This window comes from Aphelocoma coerulescens, chromosome 12 (assembly GCF_041296385.1).
Source record: "Aphelocoma coerulescens isolate FSJ_1873_10779 chromosome 12, UR_Acoe_1.0, whole genome shotgun sequence".
Lineage (NCBI taxonomy): Eukaryota > Metazoa > Chordata > Aves > Passeriformes > Corvidae > Aphelocoma > Aphelocoma coerulescens.
In genome coordinates this window covers 16,131,887-16,157,959 of record NC_091026.1, presented here as the reverse complement: position 1 = coordinate 16,157,959, position 26,073 = coordinate 16,131,887, and the positions used below count along the sequence as shown (strand labels likewise).

General features: G+C 37.6%; 1 protein-coding gene across 6 annotated transcripts in view; it reads left to right on the top strand.

The window, feature by feature from the left end:
- SUCLG2 (succinate-CoA ligase GDP-forming subunit beta) overlaps positions 1 to 26,073 on the top strand; it is a 114,053-nt gene that overhangs the window by 37,446 nt on the left and 50,534 nt on the right. For 5 of the 6 annotated variants that reach the window (XM_069027433.1, XM_069027437.1, XM_069027434.1 and 2 more), the window contains 5 exons: positions 13,255 to 13,354; positions 13,481 to 13,571; positions 19,589 to 19,741; positions 20,704 to 20,793; positions 23,230 to 23,326. In XM_069027433.1, the coding sequence (XP_068883534.1) occupies positions 13,255 to 13,354; positions 13,481 to 13,571; positions 19,589 to 19,741; positions 20,704 to 20,793; positions 23,230 to 23,326 (531 nt within the window). Of the gene's footprint in view, positions 1 to 314; positions 411 to 13,254; positions 13,355 to 13,480; positions 13,572 to 19,588; positions 19,742 to 20,703; positions 20,794 to 23,229; positions 23,327 to 26,073 lie in introns of those variants that run through there. The other variant, XM_069027439.1, reaches the window with a different exon arrangement.

Sequence of the window (26,073 nt, the reverse complement as noted above, 5' to 3'; positions counted from 1 at the left end):
GGTTCATAAATTAAAGTCTTAAAATTACCTTGTAAGATGGAAACTTTCCCATGGTTTTGTTGGATAGCTACAACTCAAAATATGAAACACAGTTGTTTCTCTGTGTAGCCTTAATCAGCTAATTAGTTGCAGGCCTCTTAAGAAGAGATCTTCAGGAAATACTTAAATCTATCCTATTAATTGGGGAAAATGTGCACTTAACCAGGGTTATTTAGGAAATTGTAATCTTCTTTCAGACTATATCTGTTTTCTCTAGCAAAAAGTGGCATTTTAGTTCAAAACTTTTCAAAGAAATTCTGAAAGGCAGAATGGACAGGTGAATGTGATTATCTCTGAGGTGCTTTATCCTGCCAAAGGGCTGTGGCTCTTTTCTGCTGAGGAAGCATCTGTGGAGACCTGCTCTGCACCAGGTTGTTTTCAAATATTTTCCACTATTGTGTATTATGTTCTAGCTTGGCTTGAATTGTGTAGACTGAGCTGCAGGTTCTGGAAAATCTAAAGGGAATGCCAGCATGAAATACCAAGGAAAGTAAATGGAAGCAGTGGACTGCCTGAATTGACCCACCCCTGAAGTGGATTGCACCAACTGATCTCTATGTGTGTGTGTGTATAAACCAATATACTTTGTGTGTATATATATATATATATATAATGTGTGTGTGTGTGTGTGTGTGTGTCAGAGACTCTGCCCATTAGCTGGACTTCCAGTAGAGGACAGCAGTAAAAGCAGTTCTCCCAGGTGCTTCTAAGGAGTTTCTCCCCTTACAGATGTTTTATGAAAATAACCACTCTGATGGTGCAGGTAGTTTTTTATTTCCATTTTACAGTAAGAGACGTCAAGATTTTATGTAACTTCGGGTACTCAGATGGGACTCTCAGACCAAATTGCTCTCCAATCAGCACATACACAAGATGTAATAAAGGGCAGGGAAGAAGAAGGTGGCTGTTGTGGGGTCATTTAGAGCAGCAGCTTGCAATGATTTGGAGTAGGATGGTTTTTCAGCTGCTGTGTTAGGTACTGGGAATTCTTAGTCCCTGTAAAATGGCAGGGCCTGTAATGAGCTGACAGGCTCCCAGTCCAATTTTGACCCATGGATGTCATTTCTCTGGCAGAGCTCTGCCAGATCCTTCTGGCTGGGCAGGAATCATCCTGTTAGCAAATCCATGGAGTGGGTAAAGGTGAAGAGTATCAGAGTCACAACACAGGTTGTGCTACACAATTCATACAAGCTGTTGTTGTGAAGCTCCACTTCTAGAAGAAAAATCTTAATTGTGATCTTTGAGGCATGCACTGTGATTAATTGTAACCTCCAGTGGCTGGCATGGACCAAAAATGTGTGAATGGGAAAAAGGCTGAGGAAGTGTTTGGAGCATCTTAGACATATGCAGACATTCCAAAGCATAATTTCCTTTATATCATTCCAACCATATGCATTTTTATGGGCTTTTTTTAGTGCCTAAAAATCAGAAAATAACTTTTAATTGTTGTTTATGAAGCACCATATGGCTGTCTGTAATTTTGGCTTCTCATGGAATGAGGAAAATGAAATTAATAGGAAATCACACTCAGAAATCTATTATTAAGTTAATGGAGCTAACAGCTTGTCCAGTGTCCTCATACAGATCATGTTATAGCTGCATATAATAAAAAGCAACTCCTTATAAAACCACTGAGAAAACAAAGTGGCAGAGAGAGGCTGAGCCAAGAAGCTGCATGTGTTGGTACAGGGCGTGGTCATGAATGGCTCAGCTGAAAAGCTACTGGTGAAAATCAAGGATACAACATGTATTCATGTATTTTGGCACTTGCTTTACCATGTGTTCTCAGTAATTAATATTTTCTTCTAGGTGGTTTATGAATTAAAGGCTCATCTCAGGATAAAAATCTCTTGTCCCATTTTTTATTTTCATCTTTCAAGTAGAAGCTTGTTTGGTCAACCCAACTAAGTTGTTCAAAGTTCTGTGGCTTTTTTTTTTTTTTTTTGTGGCTTACATTCAATAACTAATGGGAACACTTTAAACCTAATTTTTTTTTCTCTCTTAACCTGTCCTAATAAGCAGTGAGTTTTCAGAGCTGAATCTGTAAAGTTTTCATTATCTTACTTCCACCAAACATTCAAAATTGAAGACTCTTAATACAATGGTGTGAAAAAAGAATACATCACAAGATGAAAGACTATAAAAATTACCAAGCTATGAAAAGCACAGCAGGATGGGGTTTTTTTCTCCCCCTTATCTGGAGCATTCCCTAAATTGCCTCTCTTCAGCATTTTTGAAAAGTGTCTGCAGATGATGTGATACTAAGAAAAATATCACAGAACAAAAAAGAAATGTAGAAAAAATAACCAAAATAAGGGTTTTTTCTTAGATGGCTAATTAATATTGGCAGGGATACGCTGTTGGAATGTGTTCTGGATGGGTTTATGTTGAATGTCTTGACTGTATGTGTGAGAAGGAATTGGATAGGTTGGGTAATTTTATAAAGCTGTAAAAACAACATTGTTCAGGTAATACAGATTTGAAACTATGTTCTAAACAAAATTTTTGGGTATTGAATCTAAATTAACCGGTGTATCATTGATCAGGGAGATGGCCTTTTTATGGAGTAATTGAGTCTGAAATATTGAATTAGATATTAAAGATTCTTGTAATAGGTCTCCTCTTAACCTTTTCCCAGTATTAGATTATTTTGGCAATTGCTTCTATTTCACATATGTGATGAATAAACAAAAACAAGGGGAGGATGATGGTGCATTCTCTCCCTTACTACTTGGGCTCAGTGATTACTGGTGTTATCTGACATTAAGTTATAAACACAGGTGCTTACCACAACTGAAACTTCATCTGTCTACAGTAGTTAATATTTACCAGTTGCCAGAGGATTTTAGTTTAAAATATTTTAATACTGCTTAATGCAGTAGGAATTTTTTATGCAATTAAAAGCTAGATACCATGAAATCTTAACAAAAGGAATCCTTAGAAGGTTTTTATGCAAACTGTGCAGGAAAATATCTCCAGGAGTAAATATGGTGGTTATTCCAGTTGCAGTGTTTCTATCTTTTAAATAGATATTTCTCCATTCATATTTGTATTCCATTGCCTCCTGCATTTTTTAAACCTTTGTGTGGTGAGTTTTCTCTGTCTGTTTCTGGATACCTCTGTTTTCTAGATCTGGAGCTCTGGAAATGAATGAGCTTTTGCCCAGAGTAGTTAACCTCCACTTGACAAGAAGGAAACATTAGAATCAACTCTGTTCCTGGTTCTTGGATTTTCTTTTCACTCTGGGTAAAATTCATTGCTACTCTAGATGGCCAGAGCTATACCTGTTCATCATTTTAGTCCCACTTTTATCTGCAAAAGAACTTGAACATCGTGTAGCCTGTGCAATCCCTCACCCCAGCATCTCAGTTACTGGACTTTCCTTCTCCATCTGGCTTTTACACCTGATGTCAGGTGTCTGTTCAAAGCTGTGCTGGAAAAAGATTCTTTCTTTAAATTGAGATAGTGTTTATTTTCATTGTGGAGTCTGTTTTTCTTCTTCAGATAGAAAGTACTTCCATAAATGAGGCTACATCTCAGTGCCTAATACTGGGGTCTTAAAAAGTCCTCTTTTAAGTATGTGATTTCTGTCTGTAACTTGTGAAGAAGGTTGGGAAGGGGTTGGTGGTGGTCATTGGTTGTGAGGAGGGGAAAGTCAGGTGTTTTGGGTTAGTTTTGGCAGGAGGTGGCAAATCAGTGTCTTGCTTCAAAATCAGGGCAAAGAATCAAGGGCATATGTAGAATAACAGCTCCAAAGTAATACTTTTCAACTTTCTGTCTTTAGCACTACTGAGGCAGACATAAATTCTTCAGTGTGATCATTTTCCCATCCAGATGTTTCCCAGATAATGACCAGTCTAGCATGATTCTCTTCAGAGAATCCATAAATTATTTCAGCAATACATTGAAAACTTTGTACTTAATTCCGCTGAATAAGCTGGATAATGAATCAGGCTACTGGAGGACATTTCAATCCTACTGGGCTTGGTTCAGATCAAAATACTGCCAGATTTGCTATTCTTTTGCATGTTTCTAGTTTGGATGTGGATTGATTTATTTATGGTCTGAACATCAAAATGTGTGGTATCTATTGCAGCCCTACACAATGAAACAAAAACTAAGGGACACAAGGCTAAGAGCTAGAGTAGAATTGTATAACAGGAACTGTCTCTGGGAGAGAAATGTTAATTTTGCTAAAAATGTAAATTTTCAGCTAAGAGCTGTTCAGTATTTTCATTGCTTTGGGTAAAAAATGCAAACTGTAGAAGAGATTTCGGTTTGGAGCTTCATTAAGAAATTCTTCATGAAAGGTGTCAAAGCCCCACTGAGGGAAATATTTATGCCAAGCTGGCATTAGCGTGTGCTTAGAATTAAGCAGATAACTACCTGTTTGATGAAAGCATCTGTATTGTGTCACTGTAAATTATTGTAAAGAGGAGAAATGACCACTGGTGGTGAGTAAAGAAGTGAGGTCCCTTGAAGTGGGGCAGTGCATGCACATAGCTACCTGTCACATCACTTTGTCTCCGCTTTTACAAGGCAGCAAGAGAGGATGAAACCCTTTGAAGGAATTTGGTCCTGGCCTAGCATTGGCAGCCTTGCAGAAACTGGATCTAAAGTTGATGCACATTGAGATATCTCCCTTTGAGCCTGTGGCCTGTTCCTCGAGCTTTCGAAGGCTGTTGGATGCCCAGCCTCCACTGTGTGATGTCCTCCACTTTTCTTTAAGCTTTGGCTTCCATTTTAATGCTTATTTTTAAGGATCCTGCTGGGCATAGCAGGCCTGTATGGAAAGACTGTGCCTGGCAAAGGGTTAATTATCAAGTCTCTACTTGAACAGGGTTCAGCTGTCACATATTACAGTATGGATTTGTTAACACTTCTTAAGGGGTGGTGGTAACATTACAGTTGTCTTTACTCTCTGCATATTTTCATATATGAAAGAGAGTAAGTTTAGGTTTTATATTATTACTGTATCCCACAGCTGTAGGGAGGAGAGAACATCCAGCAGGCAGGAGTTGTGCAGCAAGATTGATTTATTTAATTATTTTACAAACTCTTTTATAGACTTTTTTCTTCATAGTCTAATTGGACAAAGGATCAGCCACCCCCTGGGTTGATTGGCTAAAATCCTAAACATCCATTGTCAAAATATTTTTCTACTGTACCATAAACATACTTCTACAAGGTCACAGGTGTTCATAGTTTGTAGAACTTCTGCTAATCTCTTCGTGACAGAGAAAAGTATCCCACGGGCTTAGAAAGAAGTAAGAAAATTCTTGCTAGCAGCAGTATTGTATCCACATTATATGAGCAAAAAGATTCTTTGCCGTCAGGGAGGTGATGCGCTGGAACAAGTTGCCAGGAGAAGCTGTGGCTGCCCCATCCCTGGAAGTGTCCAAGGCCAGGTTGGACAGGGCTTGGAGCAATCTGGGAGAGTGGAAGCTGTCCCTGCCCATGGCAGGGGAGTTGGAACGGGATGAGTTTTAAGGTCCATTCCAAGCCAAACCAGCTGTGATTTTACGATTCATATTAACTTGCTTTTTTACCATGTGAACTCCCTGGTTTCTTGCTTAGGTTTTTTATTTCATGCTCCAGTTTTGAGAATATCTCCAACTACAACAACTGCTTGATGATTAAAAGTGAAGTATGAAAAAAACTAATATATGTGCCTCGGTTTTTATGTATTTGACACTACATACAGGTTTTTCAAAATCATCTCTGCAGTTCAATAATGGATAAAAGAATTAGAATCAGTCAGAGAAGGCTTTGTGTCTCTTGTGCCTTACATATAATCAGAAAGAATGAAATTTTGAACACGTTCCAGGAAAGCAGGTGTGTGTATTGTTGCAGCAAGGGGCGAGAACAGTGTTTGTTCCTAATGGCTGCTTGACTTCAACACTACAGATTGCATAAAGCCTGTTCCCTGAATTGTATTAAAACAAATCGTGTTATGGTATGCAGTCAAGAATTTAGGACACAGTTGATCTGCCTGAGTCTGCTAGCTTTAAAATATATTTTACTGGGGGGGAAAAAAGGGTTTGCATGTTATTTTGGCAAGGAAAACTTGAAATCCTTGTAAGCTTTAAAAGGTAAAGATGCAAAGAAAACTGTCAGTGTATTCATTTCACTTTTTTTTTTTTTTTGTAGTTTAGGGAAATGGGAGAGATAGAGAGAAATGTCTTGATAAGAATCTGTTAAAACTGACAAATTTTTGAACGACAGTTTTAGAAATCAAGTCTTGTGATTTATTCATGTATTTTATAAGGAAAGCAGGTCTACTAAAGCATATGAATTTGCATCCCCAGGTTTCTTATTGCTTAATAGAGTATCCTGAGAAGCTTCCATGGTGGTATTGTCAGGTCATAGGGATTGTGACTAATACAGAAGGAAAAGTTTTCTTTGCTTGCTTTTGCAGCCTCTTAAAGTGAAATCATCAGAAGAGGAGAAAAATAATATTGGCTTGGGCATAATATAAAGAATATTTTGAAGTCTAAAAGTAGCAAAAATGGACCTGTTGGGTATAATGATGGAAGTGCCCTGGATCCCTTTGAATGGATTTTTCCATTTTTGTTCAGTATTTGCTATTTATGTGCTGTAGGACACCAGGATGACTCTGCAGGTTACAGAAATTGCCTTTCTCTGTTTTGCCCATCGAATGGATGTTGCTTTAGACCTGGCAGAAAGAGCTTTTTCTCTCTTGTCAGTGAACTTCAGTGCTCTTCCACAAAAGGACAAATTTGTTCCTTTCTTGATTAATTTTTAAACCCCATCTACTCTCAAGTTTGTAAGCAAATGTGAAAATAGTAATTTTTCTAAGCCCTTTGTCTATTACAGAGGAAATTTATGTAAAAAATAATGAGAAGTTAGGTTGAAAAAAGAAGCTGTTAAAAGCTGAAAAAGTCAGAAGTAAGATATCCCATGGAGTTTCAAACAAGCACATACAATGAACAGTTTCAATATGAGAACTGTTTCTTTTGGATCCCTGCCTTAATGTGCATATATTTCCATGCATTATAGTGGTGCTGCTGGATCTAGTGAGGCTCCATTTGCTGTATAAGTAATTTATCAGGTTTAACTTATATGTAGGATGTGTGAATACTTGATTACTTTTACTCTGAGAAGGTTTAAGACTGCAATATTGAGAGTGAGCTTTAGCTTAGCTGATTTTATCTAGCCTTAAAATTTTTATCACCGGTGAAGTGTGTAGTAATGGCTATGAAAGCAATTAATAATACTAGTGACAGAATCAAGAGACTGACTAATTTATCATTATAGATTTTAATGAGGCTTATAATCTAGCAATAAATATACAATATATTCAAAAGTATGGAGTTATAAAAAGGATGATTTATTTAACTTTCATTCTAAACTAGTCTGCAACCCAAAGGTTGTAGAAAGTAGGCTTGTAAGAACATAATTCTTTTTGGTGTTATGAAGGATGAAAATAACAGAGGAAGAGAGTTTAAATTAAAATTAAAGGGGGGGAAATCAGTTGTTTATCTTCATTCAAAAGGCCTTTAAGCACAACAATAGTTTTGTAGATGTGGGAGGTACCTTGTGCACAGCTTCTTTTTCATCTCAATCTGCTCGCTTGGCAGAGCGTGGGAACTGCATCCCTGCAGTTCTCAGAAGATGGGGAGCAGTGGAAGTGGTAGCAATACTTGGGAAAAGGTGTCTCAGATTTTAGACCAAGTTGTTGTAAAGAGACCCAAAATGTGAAAGTTATTTAGCAACTTTTAAGATTCAGTGTTCAGCTTGGAAAATAAGCTTTACTATAGTTTTTGTATTATTGTATTATTCTTGTTATGGTCTTCCTTATTGCTTTTATTCTTCTCCCTTCTTTCCTTGCTGGACTAAGTCTGCAGAATGTCTCTGGCCAGGAGTGGTGCTAAAATGTAATAAACTCCTGACAGGATCTTGCCTGAGCAGTGTAAGAGAGTGGCTGAAATTTGGAAAATTAATTATAGCCAGTCCTGCCCAAAGGGGAGTTGGAAACTCAGGTGGTAGGGGTAGCATTAAAACAAGAAAGAAGCAGCAGTAATAAAACAGGACAGATGAGACCCCAAAAAGTAGGTTTTCCTACTGTTGGGTCAGCTAGATGTAAGTAATAAAACCCAAAACCAATCCAAACTGGACCCTTTTAAGGCTTGTAAGGGGAACCCATGGTTCTGGAAGGAAGGCTCTGAGCTGCAGAGATGCAGTTTGGGAGATAATTTAGAACCCTTACAGGACACTTGAGCATTTGTGGGTTTGCATCAACACTGGTGAGGACACAAATAGGAATGGCATGTAGGTGTTCTGGGGTTTGTTGGTATCCTTATAATTCTTGTGCTATCCAAAATAAGGCATAATTCCTGTCAGAAAATGTCTGTAATGTCTGCCTTGTTTTCCTCAACTGTTATGAAAGCAAAACTATGAAGCAGGGTGGGGGAAAACCCCTTGCTTATGGAAGCACTGAATTTACTTCCGGTTTTAGGAGATCAGTGCTCAGCATAAATGCTTGGGGGATGGAATTGGTCATCCAGTGAGAGTCCCAGCCCGTCCTTCATGGAGTAATATTCTAGACAACCATGAAAGAGATGTGGAATAAAGCCTGACTGGCCAAAGCAAAGCTTGAAGTTGCACGTCCAAAGAAAGAAGTGATTTGTTTCCCTCGGAGCAGTTTTACCAGGTAAATACATGTTTAGGTTGCCCTCTGCCACTTTGTGGGCTGGAGAGTTTGGAGCTGGTTGGAGATTCCTGTACGTCATCTGGCTCTTTTGGGATTCAGGGAGGAGGAAGCGCTCCAAGAGTTCTGCTCATCAAGCACAACCTAATTATTTTACCTAAAGAAGGGTGGCCATCAAAGTTCTTGAAACCAGTGACCCTCTGCCTGGCCACTGTGGGCTGGGGTCCTTCTGTGCATCCTGGCACCCAGCTGCCTTTGTGGACACAGCTCTTGTGTGTTTATATACTCAGTGTTTGGGTCAGAAAGGAGACAGGGCTTCTGTAAAACCTTGATTTGGCATGTCTTCAATTTGCTTTCATTGTGTAGCTCCCGTGACAGTGGGTTGCTCTCATCTACTTTGCAATGTGTGCTAAGCTCATTCCGAGAGAGATCAGGGCATGTTCCAGGGACACTTTGCTTCTGCTGCAGTACTTACACTGGAGTCAGGGGTTTGCAGTGAACCCTTCTGTGCTCAGTTGTCTTGCACTGGGGTAAAAATACACTAATGTAGTAGTGAAACGGGTTCTGCATTTTTAAGAAGGTGCAGGCAGTAATTAATTTACATAGAGCCCCTGCAGACAGAGAAGCCAGACCACTGAAAGTCACATGGTGAGACAGAAGTTTGATTGGGAATTCATGTGAGACCTCCTCCCTTTGTCCCAAGCTCTAATTCTGTGGTGTGGGAGGTCTTGTCAAAGTAGTCCTGAGTTCTCTCTGGTAGAAAGCCTTTTGTTCATAAACAGGGAGTGTGTGAGACCTGTTCCTGTGCAGCCCTACATCGTGTGTTCTTTACAGCAGTTTATTTTTGATAAGCTACAGCACATTTTAATGTAATTGTTAACATGCCTAATTTGCAACCACACAGTCGTATCAATAATAATGGAAAGTTGTTCACAGGTAATAAATTAGCATAGCATATAACCAGCAGAACTCTGCTTCTCAGTATATTGTTTCACGATCAAGAATTCAGTAGTTAAATATACACAGCAGTGGGCTGAGAACAAGCTGTTCATTTTTGCTGCAAGCAGTACCAGTGGACCAGAGTAATCATAGCTCCCAAAAGCAGGACTGATTTTATTGATTTTAAATAGGCTTTCATTATAGCACTGAGCTTATTCCAATTGCCAGAAGTATCACTGCTGTTTGTATTCACAGCGCTGACTGAGGGAAGGAGAGGTCTTGCTGGATGCAATGCAGAGGCTGTTTGTCCCTCAGTGTTCTATTCTGCCCTGCTGAAACATCTGAATTTATTATAGAAAATATTTTTTCCTGTGTGGTTAAAGTTTTTTAGAAATGTAGAGTCAGCCACAGTTCTGAAATTTTGAATTCTGACTATTCTTTGGAGGAGTAAAGGTCTTGCTTATTTATTGGCATCTGACTTAGGGACCAGCTGTATTTTGGTTCCATTTTTAAAGGATTCTTTAGAAATCATGGAATCACTTTGCTTCGAAAAGACCTCTAAGATCACCAAGTCCAGCCATTTAACCTAATACTGCCAGGTCCAACACTTAACCATGTCCTTAACACCACACCTGCACCTCTCTCTTTCTCTATAGGTTAGTGTAAAAAAGGCAAATGTGAGAGCTGCTCAGTCTGAGATATTAATGTATTCAGGTTATAATTAGTTAAGAACACATGCTGCTACCAGCAATGCGTCATTAATCTGCATGGAGCAGTTTGCAGCTATTTGTTGCTAAATTAGTGACACTTAAAAGCTGTTGTGTTTTTGTCTTTTTTGTCACGGTAAAGAAAATTATAAATCTGTGACTAAAAATCCACATATGCACACTTAAGAAGCAGGCTGGTGTGTTGTTTGGTTTTCTTTGGGGTTTTTGTGTTTGTGTTTTAATTTACACAAGGCTGGTCAGTCAATGGCCATACACAGAAGTTGGTTGAAGCCTTAATGCTGTTTGAAATGTGGTACTGTACTTTATGGTGATGTAAAGACATGTTGCTTGTGACAGGTTCTCCTCAAATCCTTTATGTGTAACTGCACAGTCCTGCTTAAACATTTTTCCAGTGTTACTAGAACAGTTTAGAATGGTTTTAATAGAAATTAGTTACACCTTTCTGGTTTTAATGGATTTAATACTGACTTTGGGTACCTTTTTTATTTTTTTTTTTTCCTTAAACGTACAAGTGAAGGTGAATTACTTCAGATATTCTAGCTAATCCCACATTTTTGTTTTGGCATGATCTTTCATAACCTAATTTGGGAATTCAGGCAGGAACGAACATAAAAACTTTGTGTGAGCATTTCTAGAAATCAACTCTTTAAATAAGATGGTGACATTAAGTAGTGAATCAACTTGGTAAGTACTGAATGATCAAGCCTAGTTACTGTAAAATGAGATCTGGATGGTTTATTTCATTTTACAGAGTTTGGGCAAATAATTATGGAATTAAATTGCTTCCTGTTGGTTTCCTGCAGGGCATGAAGAACCTTCTACTGTGCTCTGCTGAGCTGCTGCACTGATTAGTTCTTCAGGTCTAATCTTTACGTGGCTGTGCTCACTTTCGTGTCTGTTTGTTTATGGGTTTGAGAGTTGTTCTTCTGAAGTTACTGTATTGCCTTGATGGTCCTCTAGTGGATTATAAAAATGTACACATTAATTCCTTTCTCTAACTTCATTTGTTGAAGCCTAGTGGAGATAATTGGTGCTCATGGAACCAATGTGGTGGTTGGGGATGAGGGTGATGATCACTCCCAGAACTGATACCACTCATCACTGATAATCAATGCTCACATTGTTGGGATGGTTGGAAGCTAAAATTGATTTAATTAAGTGCTTACAGCATCTATTAACAATACCATATTAGATTCTTTATCACAGCAGCTACTTTGATTTTTAGAGTTTGCTTCTGCAGGTTGAAAAGTGATTTATAGTTTTAATTCATCTTAATTTGTGTGCTTAGGAAACATTTGATATAAAACTTTTTGTTGCATTTAAATTTCCTTGTTATCTGCCCTGCAGTGGCATGAGTAATAGGGAGCCCAGAACATGAATATATTGGAATGCATTAAATATTTTCAAGGAGAATGCTTTTAAGGTTCAGAGTGATATATGTCAAATGTTACTGAATGGATAAACATATGGAGAGATTTTACCCTCAAGAAGCTTGGAAATTAAGCATCTCTTAGTACAGTATCTATTTTAAAAAGAATTAACAGTAATAATAGTAATAGTAACTACTACTACTACTACTACTATTACTGCTGTGTTAAAGTACAATACCTGTCTTAAATAGAATATTTGTTTCATATTATTTATTCTGTTCTAAGGTTCAGTTTCTTTTTGTAGCTGCTGAAATTTATTATACAAGCATTTGAAATGATGCTGTGTCAGAGCTTGACTGCACCAAAAATTGCTGCACCTCTAAACTTGTATTTAATAATCTGTAAAATGTTTTTACAGCCTAGAAAGTCTGTGTGTGTTTGAATGAAAGTATCTGTATCCTCTGTGCCAATTAAACAGTAAATTTGTCAATTTAACAACAAATTCTTATGTTTTCTTGATACTTAGATAAAATATTATGGTTTGAGGTGTGATGTAATCCAAACACCACTGAAATCAAGAGATTTCCACAGACTGCAGGAGAGGGTAACAATGAGCCTTTTCTAGGCACACCTAATGATCTGTTAATATTAGGATGTCAGACTTTGCAGAGCACCCAGCACTATTATGATAAATGTGCAAAGTGACAGTAGTTGGTGATAATAAACATCTGAAAGGCACCTGAGAGGCGTTCATGGCTCAAGAAGTCGCTGTGATCCAGAGCTGCAGAGATCATGAGTGATGGTTTGGTTTGGTTGGTTTCCTTTTTGTCATTTCTCCCGTGTTTGGCTCCGTAAGGATGTCGGGATTGCTTTTGTTTGGAATGTAGGACATGGTGCAATTGCTTTTGTCACTGTCTTGCTGCACTTTCCTGTTACTAAGAAACTATTATACTCAAATTGCCAAAGATCCAAGTGATGCCTCACAGATGAAATGTTTTCACAGCTTCTGCCCTTGTTCTGCTCTCACCTGCCCTTTGGAAATAGGGATTTCTGCTTTAAGAACCACACCCATACATTTCCTTCCATGCATTCAGAGCAAAGAATCAAATTTATTTCCCTTGATGAGCACTGTTTTGTTGTGTGTTCAAGACAAAATATGATCTGATTTATGTTTAAAAACCATGCTAGTGTGTCAGCCATGGAGCTGTGCTGGTTGTGTGGTTTGTTGTGCAGGCTATGTAGCATTAACAGCATGGTTCTGATCTCTACAATGACATATTTATCCATCTAATAAGCTGTGTATATTCATCCCTTAACTTCCTTGAGCAATTCTTTTTTAACAAGGTTGTTTTATAGAAGTGATGTATTTACTCTTGTTTCATTTCTCACTAGTAATGAACAACTTCTTGTTGTTTTAAGAGTCCAACCTGGAAATGCTTTTTAATCTCATACTAACAAGCTCAGTAATTGATAAACCACAGAACTGCAATGTGCTTTTCTTTTCCAGAGGCAAAGGAAATTGTTCTGAAGGCACAGATTCTGGCTGGAGGGAGAGGGAAAGGTATTTTCAATAGTGGATTGAAAGGAGGAGTTCATCTAACTAAAGAGTAAGTACTTTAAATTGAAGAAACATAAATAAATTGCTCCTTGTATAATATTTAGGCTATTTACAATAGCTATGGACTGTTTATTTTAATATCTTTCAGTAAACTAACATTTTCCTTTGTTTGTAGCCCTAAGACTGTTGAACAGCTTGCTAAACAGATGATTGGGTACAATCTGTCAACCAAGCAAACTCCAAAGGATGGTGTGACAGTTAAAAAGGTAAGATTTTGGCCTCTTAAAAGTTGAAAACTGTTTTCAGCTGCAATTTTGCATTAATAAGCTGGGATGAATGGCGTAGATTTTTTTTAAATCTTTCTCCAATTCCGTATTGATTGCATCTAATTGATGAAAAAGAAAAGGAAAATGTTACTTCTTTTTTCTGTTTGTGTATGTATTTTGTTCATCAATTTTGGCATACCCACTGATGGAAAAATAAATTGATTCCTGCCATGTATATTGAAAGGAATCCTTTGTCGTAGGCTCATCTTCCATCAAATACGTACTAAATGGTGATAGAACTGCACATAGCATTAGCTGTACATGCTCATTAACATTCTGCTTACAGAAACAGTAGATACATTACCTTTAGTAATAATATTGTCTGTATTTCAGTCACCCTCAGGTCTGGGCAAGTCTTAATAAAGTGACAGATGAATCACAGAATGATTTGAGTCTAAAGGGGTCTTTAAAATTCCTTCAGTCCAACCCCCTGCAATGAGGAGGGGCATCTTCAACCAGATCAGGCTGTTCAGAGCCCCATCCAACCTGGCCTTGAATGTTTCCAGGGATGGGGCATCCACCACCTCTCTGGGCAACCTGTGCCAGTGCCTCACCACCCTCACTGTAAAAAATTTCTTCCTTCTTTGTAGTTGAAATCTGTCTTCTTTAGTTTAGAACCACCTTGACCTATTGCAACAGGCTCTAAAAAGTTTGTCCCCATCTTTATTGTAAGCCCCCTTTAAGTATTGAAAGGTTTGCATGGGAATGATCTCAATTGAAAAAAAGTGTCTGAATAGGAGATTCTTTCTACTTATTGCAGATACAGACCAAAATATGTTCATGGTAGTGACTGAGGTAGCACATGGGAGTTCATTTTCCAATGATGGTGCTTTATGGAAGGCACCAATATTCGCTTCAGCATAAATGGGTTGTTCCGTATTGGCCTAAATAAGAGAAGTAAAGATTCAGCAAGATTCTCCTTCAAATTAGTAAAATTCTGTGAGTCAGGAAATCCTGGCAATTGCCTATCTGCTGTATCTGTTTTTATCTCTTGCTTTGTTTTACTGAGCAAGAATCCTTATACAGGTAAGTAGGCAAGAGCCACACTGTATCTGATGCCAGGAAATAATTTGGCATGGGCTGAAGGAACTGCAGTTCACATTTAATATCCTGTGAACAGCTTGGTGTATTAGCATAGAAGGGGAAGGAACACCTGTCTGGAAAGATCCTGTCTAATGAGGGCTGGAGGAAGGTGTTCAGGCAGTTCTTCTCCTGGAGAGCAAGGAGAGCAGATTACCATCACTCCTCAGAGTCGTTGTTAAGAAGAAATACTATATATTGAAATAGGAGAAACAGTATTAGCATTAAGGCATGTCTGTCAGAGATCCTGATAATACTAAGGATATAAGACAGGATATCCCTTTCCCATATTAAGGCAGTCTGCTTGGGAAAATTAGTATTGTAAAAGCAGCTTTCTTTTATAAGTTCTTTGTTTTTATTCTTTTGCCCTAGTTGGCCTACCTTGAATACATCCATACACAAATTCTGCTCTTTTGTCAGATTGCAATCCTGTTCATCACTGACAGATTCAGTTCTGAAAAAGAAGCTTCTAATTTTCTTTGAAATTGATAGCAATGGAAGAAGGGCGTGGGTGTTGGGGGTTTTTGACGTGGATTATTCAAAGGATTTATATTAGGATGACTTTTGTGCCATGTACAGTGTAGATATAGAATATTTAACTTGTGGTTCCTTTCTTCCCCTTCTACATGTTGTTTGTATGAATGAACAGTAGGCAGGACTAAGCAGCAGGGGCATAGGTGAAGTTTAAGGTGAAGTTTGCACTACTGAACTTCAGATATTTATTTTGCTGGTACAGGATTATGTACAGCCTTGAGAGACTGGGTATTCTTCCTTTGCTATAGAGTTCCAGGGAAACCCTTCAGGACATGGTTTGCAAGTATTTTAATGTTGATCCATGATAAACCAATGTGATGCTTTTTGCTGGTTGAAGCTGATCATCTGCTGTCATAGACTTTCATTCTGATTATAGAGTTGGCTTTTAAAAGTATGTTGGCTTTGAACTAGTATGTTTTATAGTTTTTGGTATTGAGTTCTTGATTCTTAGTAATTAATGGTAAGAGCATACACCCCGCTTTAAATTAATTCATTTTGTAGCAGTTTGCACAATGTTATGCTTATTAGGTAGTGAAGAAAGCATATTTAAAATTATGCACTAGGTCATCAAAAAACTATTTCCCAGCAAAATTATGTCTTTTTTAAAAGCATTTCTTGTTTACAAAGTTAGCTCATGTTGGGATCTTTAAGATAGTTAGAGGAGCTGAAGCGCTCGGGTTTGTAGTGTCAGGATTACAAAATCAAATACTGACATTTTAATCAAGGGGCAAACTACAGTAATATTATTAAACATATAAATTTAGCTATGTCTGAGATACCATTTAATGCAGCAGGAACTTAGTGTACTGAAAATGCCAGGCAGGCTCTTTGGGCTTGCTAAGGGCAGTGGGAAAGATGAGAACAAATCGCTGGCATTTTTGTTCTATTTCAAGGTATGTGCTTTCTCTCTGCATGTATGGAAGAGTTTGTGTTGTCTACATGTACTTAAGGAAAATTGCATCTCAGGAAGAAAAGGCATGTTTTTAGGGTTTGTGCTTTTTAAGCTTTTCAGTGTTCTAGAAAGTTTGAGTAGTTTAAAATACTCCTATGTTTTAAAAAATTTAAGTAATAAGCATTTTTCAGAAGGAAAATAGTTATTATGTTGCTTTCTGTGAGGCAATCAATGAGCTAGTGTCAAGTCAGGGAGTGGAAGTCATGTACCTTTTAGATATATTTCTAAGGAAGGTATAAAAGGTAGAGATTTTCTACAATTAGAATAATTATGAAACAGAAAATGGTGGTTTCAGCTTTCTTTCTCAGCTTGTGCACCTGCTACAGAATTTAAAGTGTGTTTGTGCCTCTTCAGATTGATGTTTCTCAAATAAATAGCAATCTCCAATTCCCTCATAACTTGGAACCTGTTTTGTGAGTTTACATAAAATCCTCTTATGGCAGTTTGGAATTTGGAGAGCCTGGCTATCTGTGATGACAGTCTTCTCTTATCATGACAACCTGAGAATTTGCTACCTGTGTTTTCTCTCCAAGCAATAACAGAATGAACATTTTGCATATTTGATTCTGTTTAAAAAAAGCTGTTACAGTTACCCTCATCAAATTAGATGTGTGACTTAAACTTTTAGGTAGCAATTTGTTACAAAGAAGGAAAGCTTGAAGTTGTCAGGAAGTTTTAATGAAAACTGATTTTTCCCCAGGACATTTTAAATATAGATATGATATGGTAAACAGATAATGATGCGTCATATTCTTTATCAAAAGCAAAACAGACAAAATGTGAGAAGAGTCAACAGTCTCTAGATTCAATTTCACTGTTCTTAACTGTTCATCAATGTGTTTGCATTAGTTCTGTCATCTGAGTGATAGGTAGACTTAAACAAATAATGTTTAAAGACCTTGAACACCAACTTCCCTGGCTTTGCTCTGCTTCAAACAGGGAGGATGGTGAGGACAAGTTACTTTGTTGGGAGAAATTAGAGATATTTCAAAGTCTGACAATTTTTGTTCTAAGGTTGCCTATTGCAAAGTAGACTCTCAGTAGTTTTGTGAATTAAGACAGAGAAGTATCTGATGATGTTGACATTGTTAATTAGCAACAGTGAGGACAATCACTCCAGTTGGAAGTTGCAGTTGAAGGTACCTGATTTAATAATGTTAGTTCCACCTGCTGTGCCTGCAAATGTATTCCTCAAAACTTGTTGAATGTATTCCCCTCCTAAGTCTGGCCCTCACCCTGAGCTCCCACAGTCTGAACAGCTATGACAAGATCCAGCAGGATCAGTTGGTTTTATATGACCTGTGTCTAAAGTAACTGACTCACATTTTTCAGATACATTGATGCAGGATATGTAAGAAGGTGAAAACATGGATGCAGGTAAAAATAGTAGCAAATCAAGGATGCTTTCCCTACCCTTGCTCGTTAATTTGACAAATCTTGGCACTTAGCCAAGCTATGTCTCTGAAGTTGTCTTTTAGCATCCCTCTGTAGTAAACTAAAATAGGCAGATGCTTTTAAGTAGTGCTGTAGTTTTTTACATTCTTGGTTCTCTCCTTCACCCTGGCTTTCTTTACTTTCCTTTTGAACAGTCGCTTATTTGAACTATTCCTTTACATTCCCTTATGTTGTATGAATAAAGCAAGGTAAAAGTAGAAGGAAACAAAATTACTGTAAAGCAAATTTCTTCCAAGTCAAAATGACCATGAAGAAATTTCATCTTTCCTTCGATTCTGAGCACTGAGGGCTTGATTTGATTCCTTGTTTCTTACACTTTTTTCTCCTCTTCTCTAATACATACTGCCTGGCAGAAAGTCCCTACATTCTTTTTTATGTACTCTGGAATAGAATGTCAAAAAAGCGACTTGGGTGAAAGTATAGTGCATCTTTCTTGTTTATAGTCCTTGAACTATGAAAACCCCAGAAATACTCATTTGATGGAGCACCTTGTGCTGGGTAGGCAGAGTTTTAAGGCTGCAGGTATAAAAATGCCTCTTGGATCTGCTGACTGAGAGAATTAATTTCTCCTTGTGGTACATTCAGCGATGATCTTTGTCTGCAATCATTGTTCAAAACTGTCACTTCATAAACAGACCGTGTTAGAAAGATGTTGCTACTTAATCCTACTTAATTATATTCTTATTTGAGAAGTGATTTTCCTGATTTCTACCACTTCCATTGAAAGTTGGGAAATAGTAGCTCTCTTAAGGAAGAATGTAGTGCTAATTAAATTGCAGAGGTGGCTGCTTCACTTTCAGATTGAAAAGCAAAACTGTCATGCAGAGCAGAACTACAGTCTTTGCACCTTAGATTATGGCATCTGTTACGATCACAGGCAACAATTATTAATGATCATATGCAGATTTTTTCCTAAAATTAAGAATATTTGGGGAAATTTAGTATTCATATATCAGAACAGTTTTGTGAGTCCTTTGCAAGTGTAGAACTACTCAGTCTCTGAAATTGCTTCAATAGCTGTTGTTAAACTATTGCAAAAACAGTTCAGGTGAAGAGGAAGGTACAGTTATTGTAATACTAAATTGGAAAGGACTTTGTGTTGTTTTTTAGGAGGAGGGAAAAAAATCGTAGGAAGGACTTGGTATGGGCCAATTTCTGTCACTTTTAATAGGGTACTCATAGATTCCAAATGTGGGATTTGAATCTCCTTTCTGTTTCGTGCTGTGGTGTCTGTCAGGTGCTGGTACCAAATGGCTCTGTAGCTTAGAGTAATAACTAGAAAGTAGTACCTCTTTGGAAAAATAGATATCTGTATTTCTAGATTGTGCCAGCATCTGAAGGACACACACCTGCTTGACTCTAAACTGAAAGTAAAATGCTGGCTGGCAGAATTATCAGTAAACCCATTTTCTTAGGAAATACTTGGGCGGGGCAGGAATTTATTGCAGAGATTACAAGGGCTGGGTGGCCTTTGGTCAGAATAAGGGAGAGAATTTAAGCCTAAAGTTTACTGGTGAGGAACAGCACTGCTGGTGAGATGCACCTGAAAGCCAACGTGCCCGTCCTTGTATCTGTGTGATCTGCAAACCACATCCTTTGTGACTCAAATCTTTCTGGGGGCACATTAAAGTGCTTGTTGGGATGAAAAGGTAATATGGATGCAGCAGCAGCTGCTGGAAAAACCCCAACGATGAGGTGTTCCAGGTTTACATTGCTGGCTGCGTGCCCCAGTGAGAAGAGCAGCATTAGAGGAGTCTCTTACTCAGAGAGAGATTTCGTGGGAAAAACATCACGGGACTGTAGGACTGTAGTAAAAGCAGTGAAGCAAATGTTTTCTTTGCAGGATAGCAAGTATCAAACTGCTGCATTTAAGGCAAAGTAGAAGGACCAGTCAGAGCCACTGATGTTTTCTTTTCTTCCCTCTATTAATTTTTAGGTGATGGTTGCAGAAGCACTGGATATTTCCAGGGAAACATACTTTGCAATTCTGATGGACAGAGCCTGCAATGGACCTGTCATGGTTGGCAGTCCTCAGGGTGGTGTGGACATAGAAGAAGTTGCAGTAACTAGCCCAGAACTTATCTTTAAGGTATTGAAATAGTGGTTTACAATGAAAATTTTCCTTGTCAGTTGTCCAAAAGAATATTTTTTCCCCCTTTCTTCTCCCATTTTTCCTTCTTCCATGTAGAAAGGAGACAGGAAGAACCATAAAAATAGTGTTTCATCAAATACAGGGTCAGACCTGTCTTCTAGTAAATGAAGCATATTTAACATCTGATTTTTATTAGAATTTTTCACTTAGAAAAAGATCTTAAATCTGGCTGTTATGCGATATGTTAAACTTCGTATCTGAAATGTTTTATGAGTGAGTTTCACTTTCAGGAAGGTACACAGTTTTTTCACAAGTGGGTTGGTGCCAATATACTTATTGTTTTTGTGTCCATTTTTCTCTAATTTACAGAGTTGTTAATTATTTTTTTGTACCTGCAAGACTTTTCCATCTGAAATACAACTGTTGTAATTACTTTCTTAACGATGACTACACTGAAGTATTTTTTGTTACTGTGGCAAGATAATGAGTAGACAAGCTATTCAGTTGAGAAAATAATTGATACAATCAAGTATAATTATTCAAAAAGTTGTAAAAATATTTAACGTGCATTTTAAAATTATATAAACTTCACAGTGTTACTGGGCAGTGACACTCATTGCCTTGAAAATATTCCAAAATATGTCATAAAAATTAACTAGACTAAATATTCGTCAATGCCATCTGTACAGTAATTAAAAGTGAAAACTGGTGTCACATTGTCTTGTCAGCGTGCAGCTCTGAAGAATTATATATTTTTTGGAAGGACTGTTTCACAGTCAGTGTGGTAATTATAACATCCCCTATAGGCAGCTGCTATAGCCTCAGTCTGGGGGAGCCTTGGCAAACAGCCAGGCTTTAATTACTAATTTGCACATGTATACTAAATGTTTTCCTTTTGAAGTTATAAACCTCTGTTCAGATTGAATATTCAGTTATATTTATGCATGTTACTGTTGCAGGAGGAAATAGATATTTTTGAAGGCATAAAGGATCATCAGGCGTTGCAGATGGCAAAAAATTTGGGATTCCAAGGACCTTTGCAGCAGCAGGTAACTTGACACTACTCCCTTGATTTAGGCTGAAGACTTTTTAGCCCAGCTCTATGTTAAATATTTTCCAGCAGGCAGGAAAGGCCAACTGGCATTAAATCAGAATCACTTTGACATTCTAAATACTAAATTGCACCTATGTAATTGTCATTGGGCTTTAGCCTAATTGTTTTAAAGTGACAGTCCCTAGTCTTTGAAGCAGTCGATGGCAACATGCTGTTCCACCATGTGGGATTCCTTTGCTTTCATTGGAATTCCATTGGAGCTCTGTGAATGGTATGGGTAGAGCTGGTTTTGAAAATTGGCTTTTAATATAGGCAGAAATAAAAGTGTGTCTGGATTTATGATTGAAACCTTTTAAAAATTTTTAATCTTTAACTCAAAAACAAAGGGCTGCCAGCTTGTTGTCTTTTCAGTATTTCTTTCTACACATATATATATTTTGAATATATGTATTTTCCTTTGTGAATCATTTTGCAGAGAAGAGAAGAGAGCTCATTTAAGCTACTTTGGCCTGGTTTTTTTTCTGTAGTATCAAACTGTCATTTTTGTAGAGCTCCTTTATTTTTTATTCAGCAGTTTTAATTATTTTCTATCCTAACATACAATTAACAAATGCATAATGATTAAGTTGATTAACACACATTTGAAGATTTAGCTGTATAGCTAATGAGGAGGAATGATTATGTAGAACCTTTCAACCCTTGAAGAGTTCTGGTACTTGAAAATTAACAGCAATATATGTATGGACTTTTAAACAACACATTTAAATAATGCTGCAGGAATGCATTTCTTTCCTCATGCTGTCAACTAAAAGGAATTTACTGAAGCATAGGGACATAGTTTTTATCCAGACAAATCCTGGTATTTACTTATATGTTCTCTAGTTCTAGGATGGGATTTTCTGCTTTGCCTTGAAGATGCTCAGTACTTGTAGACCTTGAGAAAGAGAAATGTTAACATTAAGCTGCCTGATTCAGGCAGGGTCTGAAAGATGGAGCAGCCCTTAATAAAAATGAAGTGATTCTGGTGTTCTGGTGCAGTTGCAGCAGAGGACTGTGGCAACAGCAGCTTTTCAGGTGGCCCAGTGCTGGGTTCCTGGTGGGGCTCCCTCCCCAGTATCACTGCTGAGAGCCTCACGCCTGTGCTCTTGGGGTTGTTTGTCAACCTGAGTGTTTGTGCCAAGGAAGCTGCTGCACATTTACAACTGATAATTTTTTTAAGTCAAACCCACTGAGAATGCTTCAATTGATAGCTCTTGGGCAGGGAAGGCTTCCTAATCAATCTGTGTGCTGCTTCCCAGCTATAGCTCTTTAAGGAATCTTATCGCAGAATCACAGAGCAGTTTAGGTTGGAAGGGACCTTAAAGACCATCCAATTTCAACTACCCTGCCATGGGCAGGGGCTCCTTCCACTGGATCAGGTCACTCAAAGCCTCATCCAGCCTAGCCTTGAACACTTCCAGGGATGGGGACTCCACTGCCTCTCTGGGCAAAACTGGGATTGGGGTTGAGTCTTTCCAGTTGTGATGTTTTCTTTTGCATGACTAACCTTTAAGCATAACTAACCTAAGCATAACATGACTTATGCTTTCTTTTGTCTAATTCATTTTACTTATCAGGAGAGGTCCCACATATTTTTGGGTTGTGTACTTCAGTTAGCTGATCAGTAATGAGAGGAAAAGAATTGAGTGGTTCTTTATTAGTGCACTTCATCTGCAAACTTATTTCAGCTAATAGGTTCACAGGGTGTAATGAACCAAAGGGATTTTTTTTACACATGTTCATGTTGCTGTTTTTAAGTAATTCTATTAGTGGAAGAATGTTAAAAGATCAAAAGACTTGGAAATTAGTAGTCAGTGGTGGTACTTTTGGCCACAGAACGGGGCATGGAGATAGAGGATGAGGAGTAATGGGGAACAAGCAAGAGTATCTTGTAATGAATAAATAAGCATGCTTCGGGCATAAGTTCTTCAAGAAAATATTTCATACTGGTGTAGGAAGGAGAAATAGATATTTTTTCTAAAGTCACCAGAGTGCACAAACTACTTTGTGGTTTCTGCCTTTAGACTGATGAACGTGAAGGCAGCTCAGATCCCGGCGTACCGGGGAATACTTCATTGTGTTGGTGCCTAACAGTCACTTCCCAAATCAAACTTGTCATAGTAGTAGCACTGTCTATTTTTAGAAAATCTCCAGTTCATGCAGTATTTAAATGCATATTTACTAAATGTTACACAGTATCATAATGCTGCATTATAGCAATGTAAGAGACTACATGAGTATGGTTAAGAAAACTGAAATAAAAGCAGTAATTATCTAGGTCCGGTGTGCAATGTAATACATTAAAAATAATCGATAATGGTTTACCTTTGCCTTGAAAACATGAACTTCTATTTTTCTGTGTGGTAACTGTAAATCATTTGATCACATTTAGGCAGCAGATCAAATTAAGAAGCTGTATAATCTTTTCTTGAAAATTGATGCCACTCAGGTTGAAGTCAATCCCTTTGGTGAAACTCCAGAAGGGCAAGGTAAGAAATTGAAGGAAATGAATGCATTATAATTCTTTATTTATGCAAGCTATAAATTAAATTGCATAGAAGCATGTAGCAGCAGCTTTGTATTAATTTCATTTTGTAATGTAATTTAAGCAACATTCATAAATATTCCCATGGCAGATTTTATCTTTCAATACCTTTTGTTGTTTCATCCAAATACTGGAAGTATTGGCTTCTACATGTTCTGCTTGCTGAGAGACAGCAACATTTTCTGCTCTTCTGCTCTATATAAAGTTGGGGTTTTCTTGTTTTTTTTTGGTGGGGTTTTTTGGGTTTGGTTTTTTTTGTGTGTATGTGTGTTAATGCTGCTAGAATTACTGAGATTGTGTGGAAAGAAACTTCTTCTTTTATGTTTGCATTCATATGGGTAATTTAAATTTTGAGGTGCATGACTCTGCAGCCTGCTAGAGCACAGGACAAATTTCAGTTGGAACACTTGGCTACATCCTTTGGGAAGAAGAAGGGCCATTGATCTACCTGCACCATGACTACAGGGCTGAGGAGGTGTAGGGTAAAAATAAGGAGCTGAGTCAGCTTTCACCTCATTATAATATTTGGTTTTCCAACTGACAACCTTCTATTTGTCATTTTTGTCCAAGTAACTTGGACAAAGGTGAAGAGGGGAGGATCTAAAGATGCCTGTGGGATATTGAAATAGAGTAGGGCTGGTCCATCACAGTTACCTCCTCATTGTTTCATTTCACTGAGGTGCTGAAGGCTTATTGGTGGGTGCCAAGAGGGGAAATTGGGTGTGCAAGTAGAGGCAAGTGAGGGAGAGGACAGTAAGTAACAAATGTGGTCCTTAAAGACTGGAAAGAACCGTGGTGGTACTCACTTTGCATCCTTGCTGATGTACAGTGAGGTGGCACTGTGGAAATAAAGATTTGGATAAGTTACCAAGTTAGCTCTTCTGGAATGGCTGTGCATATTTAGTGAGAAGGGCTTAATTTGAGGGATGGTAGGAGTTTTTATGCTGTTTTCTCTGAGGTTTTTCCCCATGTGTTTTGCATCCAGGAAGCTGAGGAGCAGAAACAGAGTGGGTTTCAAGCTGTGAAAGCCATCTTGCTCGCAGAAACGCACAGGAGTCTTCCTGTGCTTATTTCATTTTGCTAGCAGTTTCTCCATCTGAAATGTCTTAAGGAAGAATAAAGATAAAACAAATGGAAGAACATTTGAGTAGCTTAATGCAGCTCTTCCTAATGATAAAATATAAGTCTCTTTATAAAGCCCATTATTCTTGTCAAAGTAATGGATAAGATGGATTTATTTCTTGCTGTGTTTTGTGTTTTTCACTTGTGTGGATTTCCATTAGGTTGTATGTATTTCCTTGTTTAATATTCTAGCAAATTCCTTGTTAATCTTAGTGGGTCAGAAGCCTGGAACTTTCCTTTTTTTGTTGTTTGTTTGTTTTTGTTTTGTTTGGTCTCAGTGTAAACTGTCGAATTGGCAGATGACAAAAATCCTACACCGCTAACAAAAACAACAGAAGTACTTCATGAATATAAGTGTTGGAGCATTCTTCCATATTTGTTTAGAAGAAGAATCCATTTGTATAATCTATCATGCATGTAACAATGTGCTTTTGATAGTTAAAATGGTTTAATAAATATTAATACATGTTTTTGCTGCTACTTTGTACAGCACAGCCTTTGTTAAAGATGAGTGTTCTGTTAGAAATGAGTTTCTATTAATGTGGCATTGAGGATGTTTGTATGTAGGGTAAACAGAGCTCTGAAACTGCAGTTGTACTCTAGCTTTGAGTTGGTTTAGCAATTTAAGCACCTGAAAGCTTGAAGAAGAAAAATGGTCTTATTTCATTGCTAAAAAAGTAATTAAAGCAGCTCTAGTGCATTAGAAGTGTATTAGGAACTGCAGATATTTCTGCTTTTGGCACGTTCCCACATGATGGTTGACCAGGTAAGATCTGGACTCTTCCAAGAGATTTATTATACTCACGAACAATTTTCTGAAACTGCAGTCACTGAAGTGAAATTTGATGCTGTTTTAATTTAATCTGTTATCAGTTACAAGTCAAAAATTAAAAAACTCCCATCAACATCAAAAAACCAAAACAAGAAAACCCAATGCAAATCAAGATATACATCTGAGACTCTCCTACTCGTGTAAATGTTTTGTTTGCTGTCTCCTTAGCTATTTTTTCCAAAGTTAAGAAACTGTATATTAAAACGAGTTACTTCTCCACCAAACAAGATTATGTGTTTTATTTTAATTGTGTATCTATATCAAAGACTAAAATTGTCCTCTTGATTGTCACTGATGTCCAGATGTGTGCAGTGCTCATGAACACGTGCACATGTACCATGTACGTGTTCCAATGGCATTGTGAATAAAAAACCCCAGCAGATAGAAAAACTATTAGATTTTTGTGGACACAGCATTTAAAGGAACTTAGATCTGATTGGTTTGCCTTGAGAAATCAATTATGCTTAAGTCAGTAATTATAATCTGAGTATAATACAAGGAAAATTACTTGCATAGTAATATGATAAGTATATAGTCTTACATTTACTTAGAACATTTTAATGAGGCATTTGCCTATGCAAACCCATAGAAATAATGAGTCAGAAAATAGGCAAATAACACTCCACAGGCATTTCTGTTACTGGTATGTTAATGTGAGTATTGTGGCTGCTAGCCAGTCCTTTGTATCTTTTATTTAATGTAGTCAGATTTAGCTACTTTTTAATTTGTTTTTACAA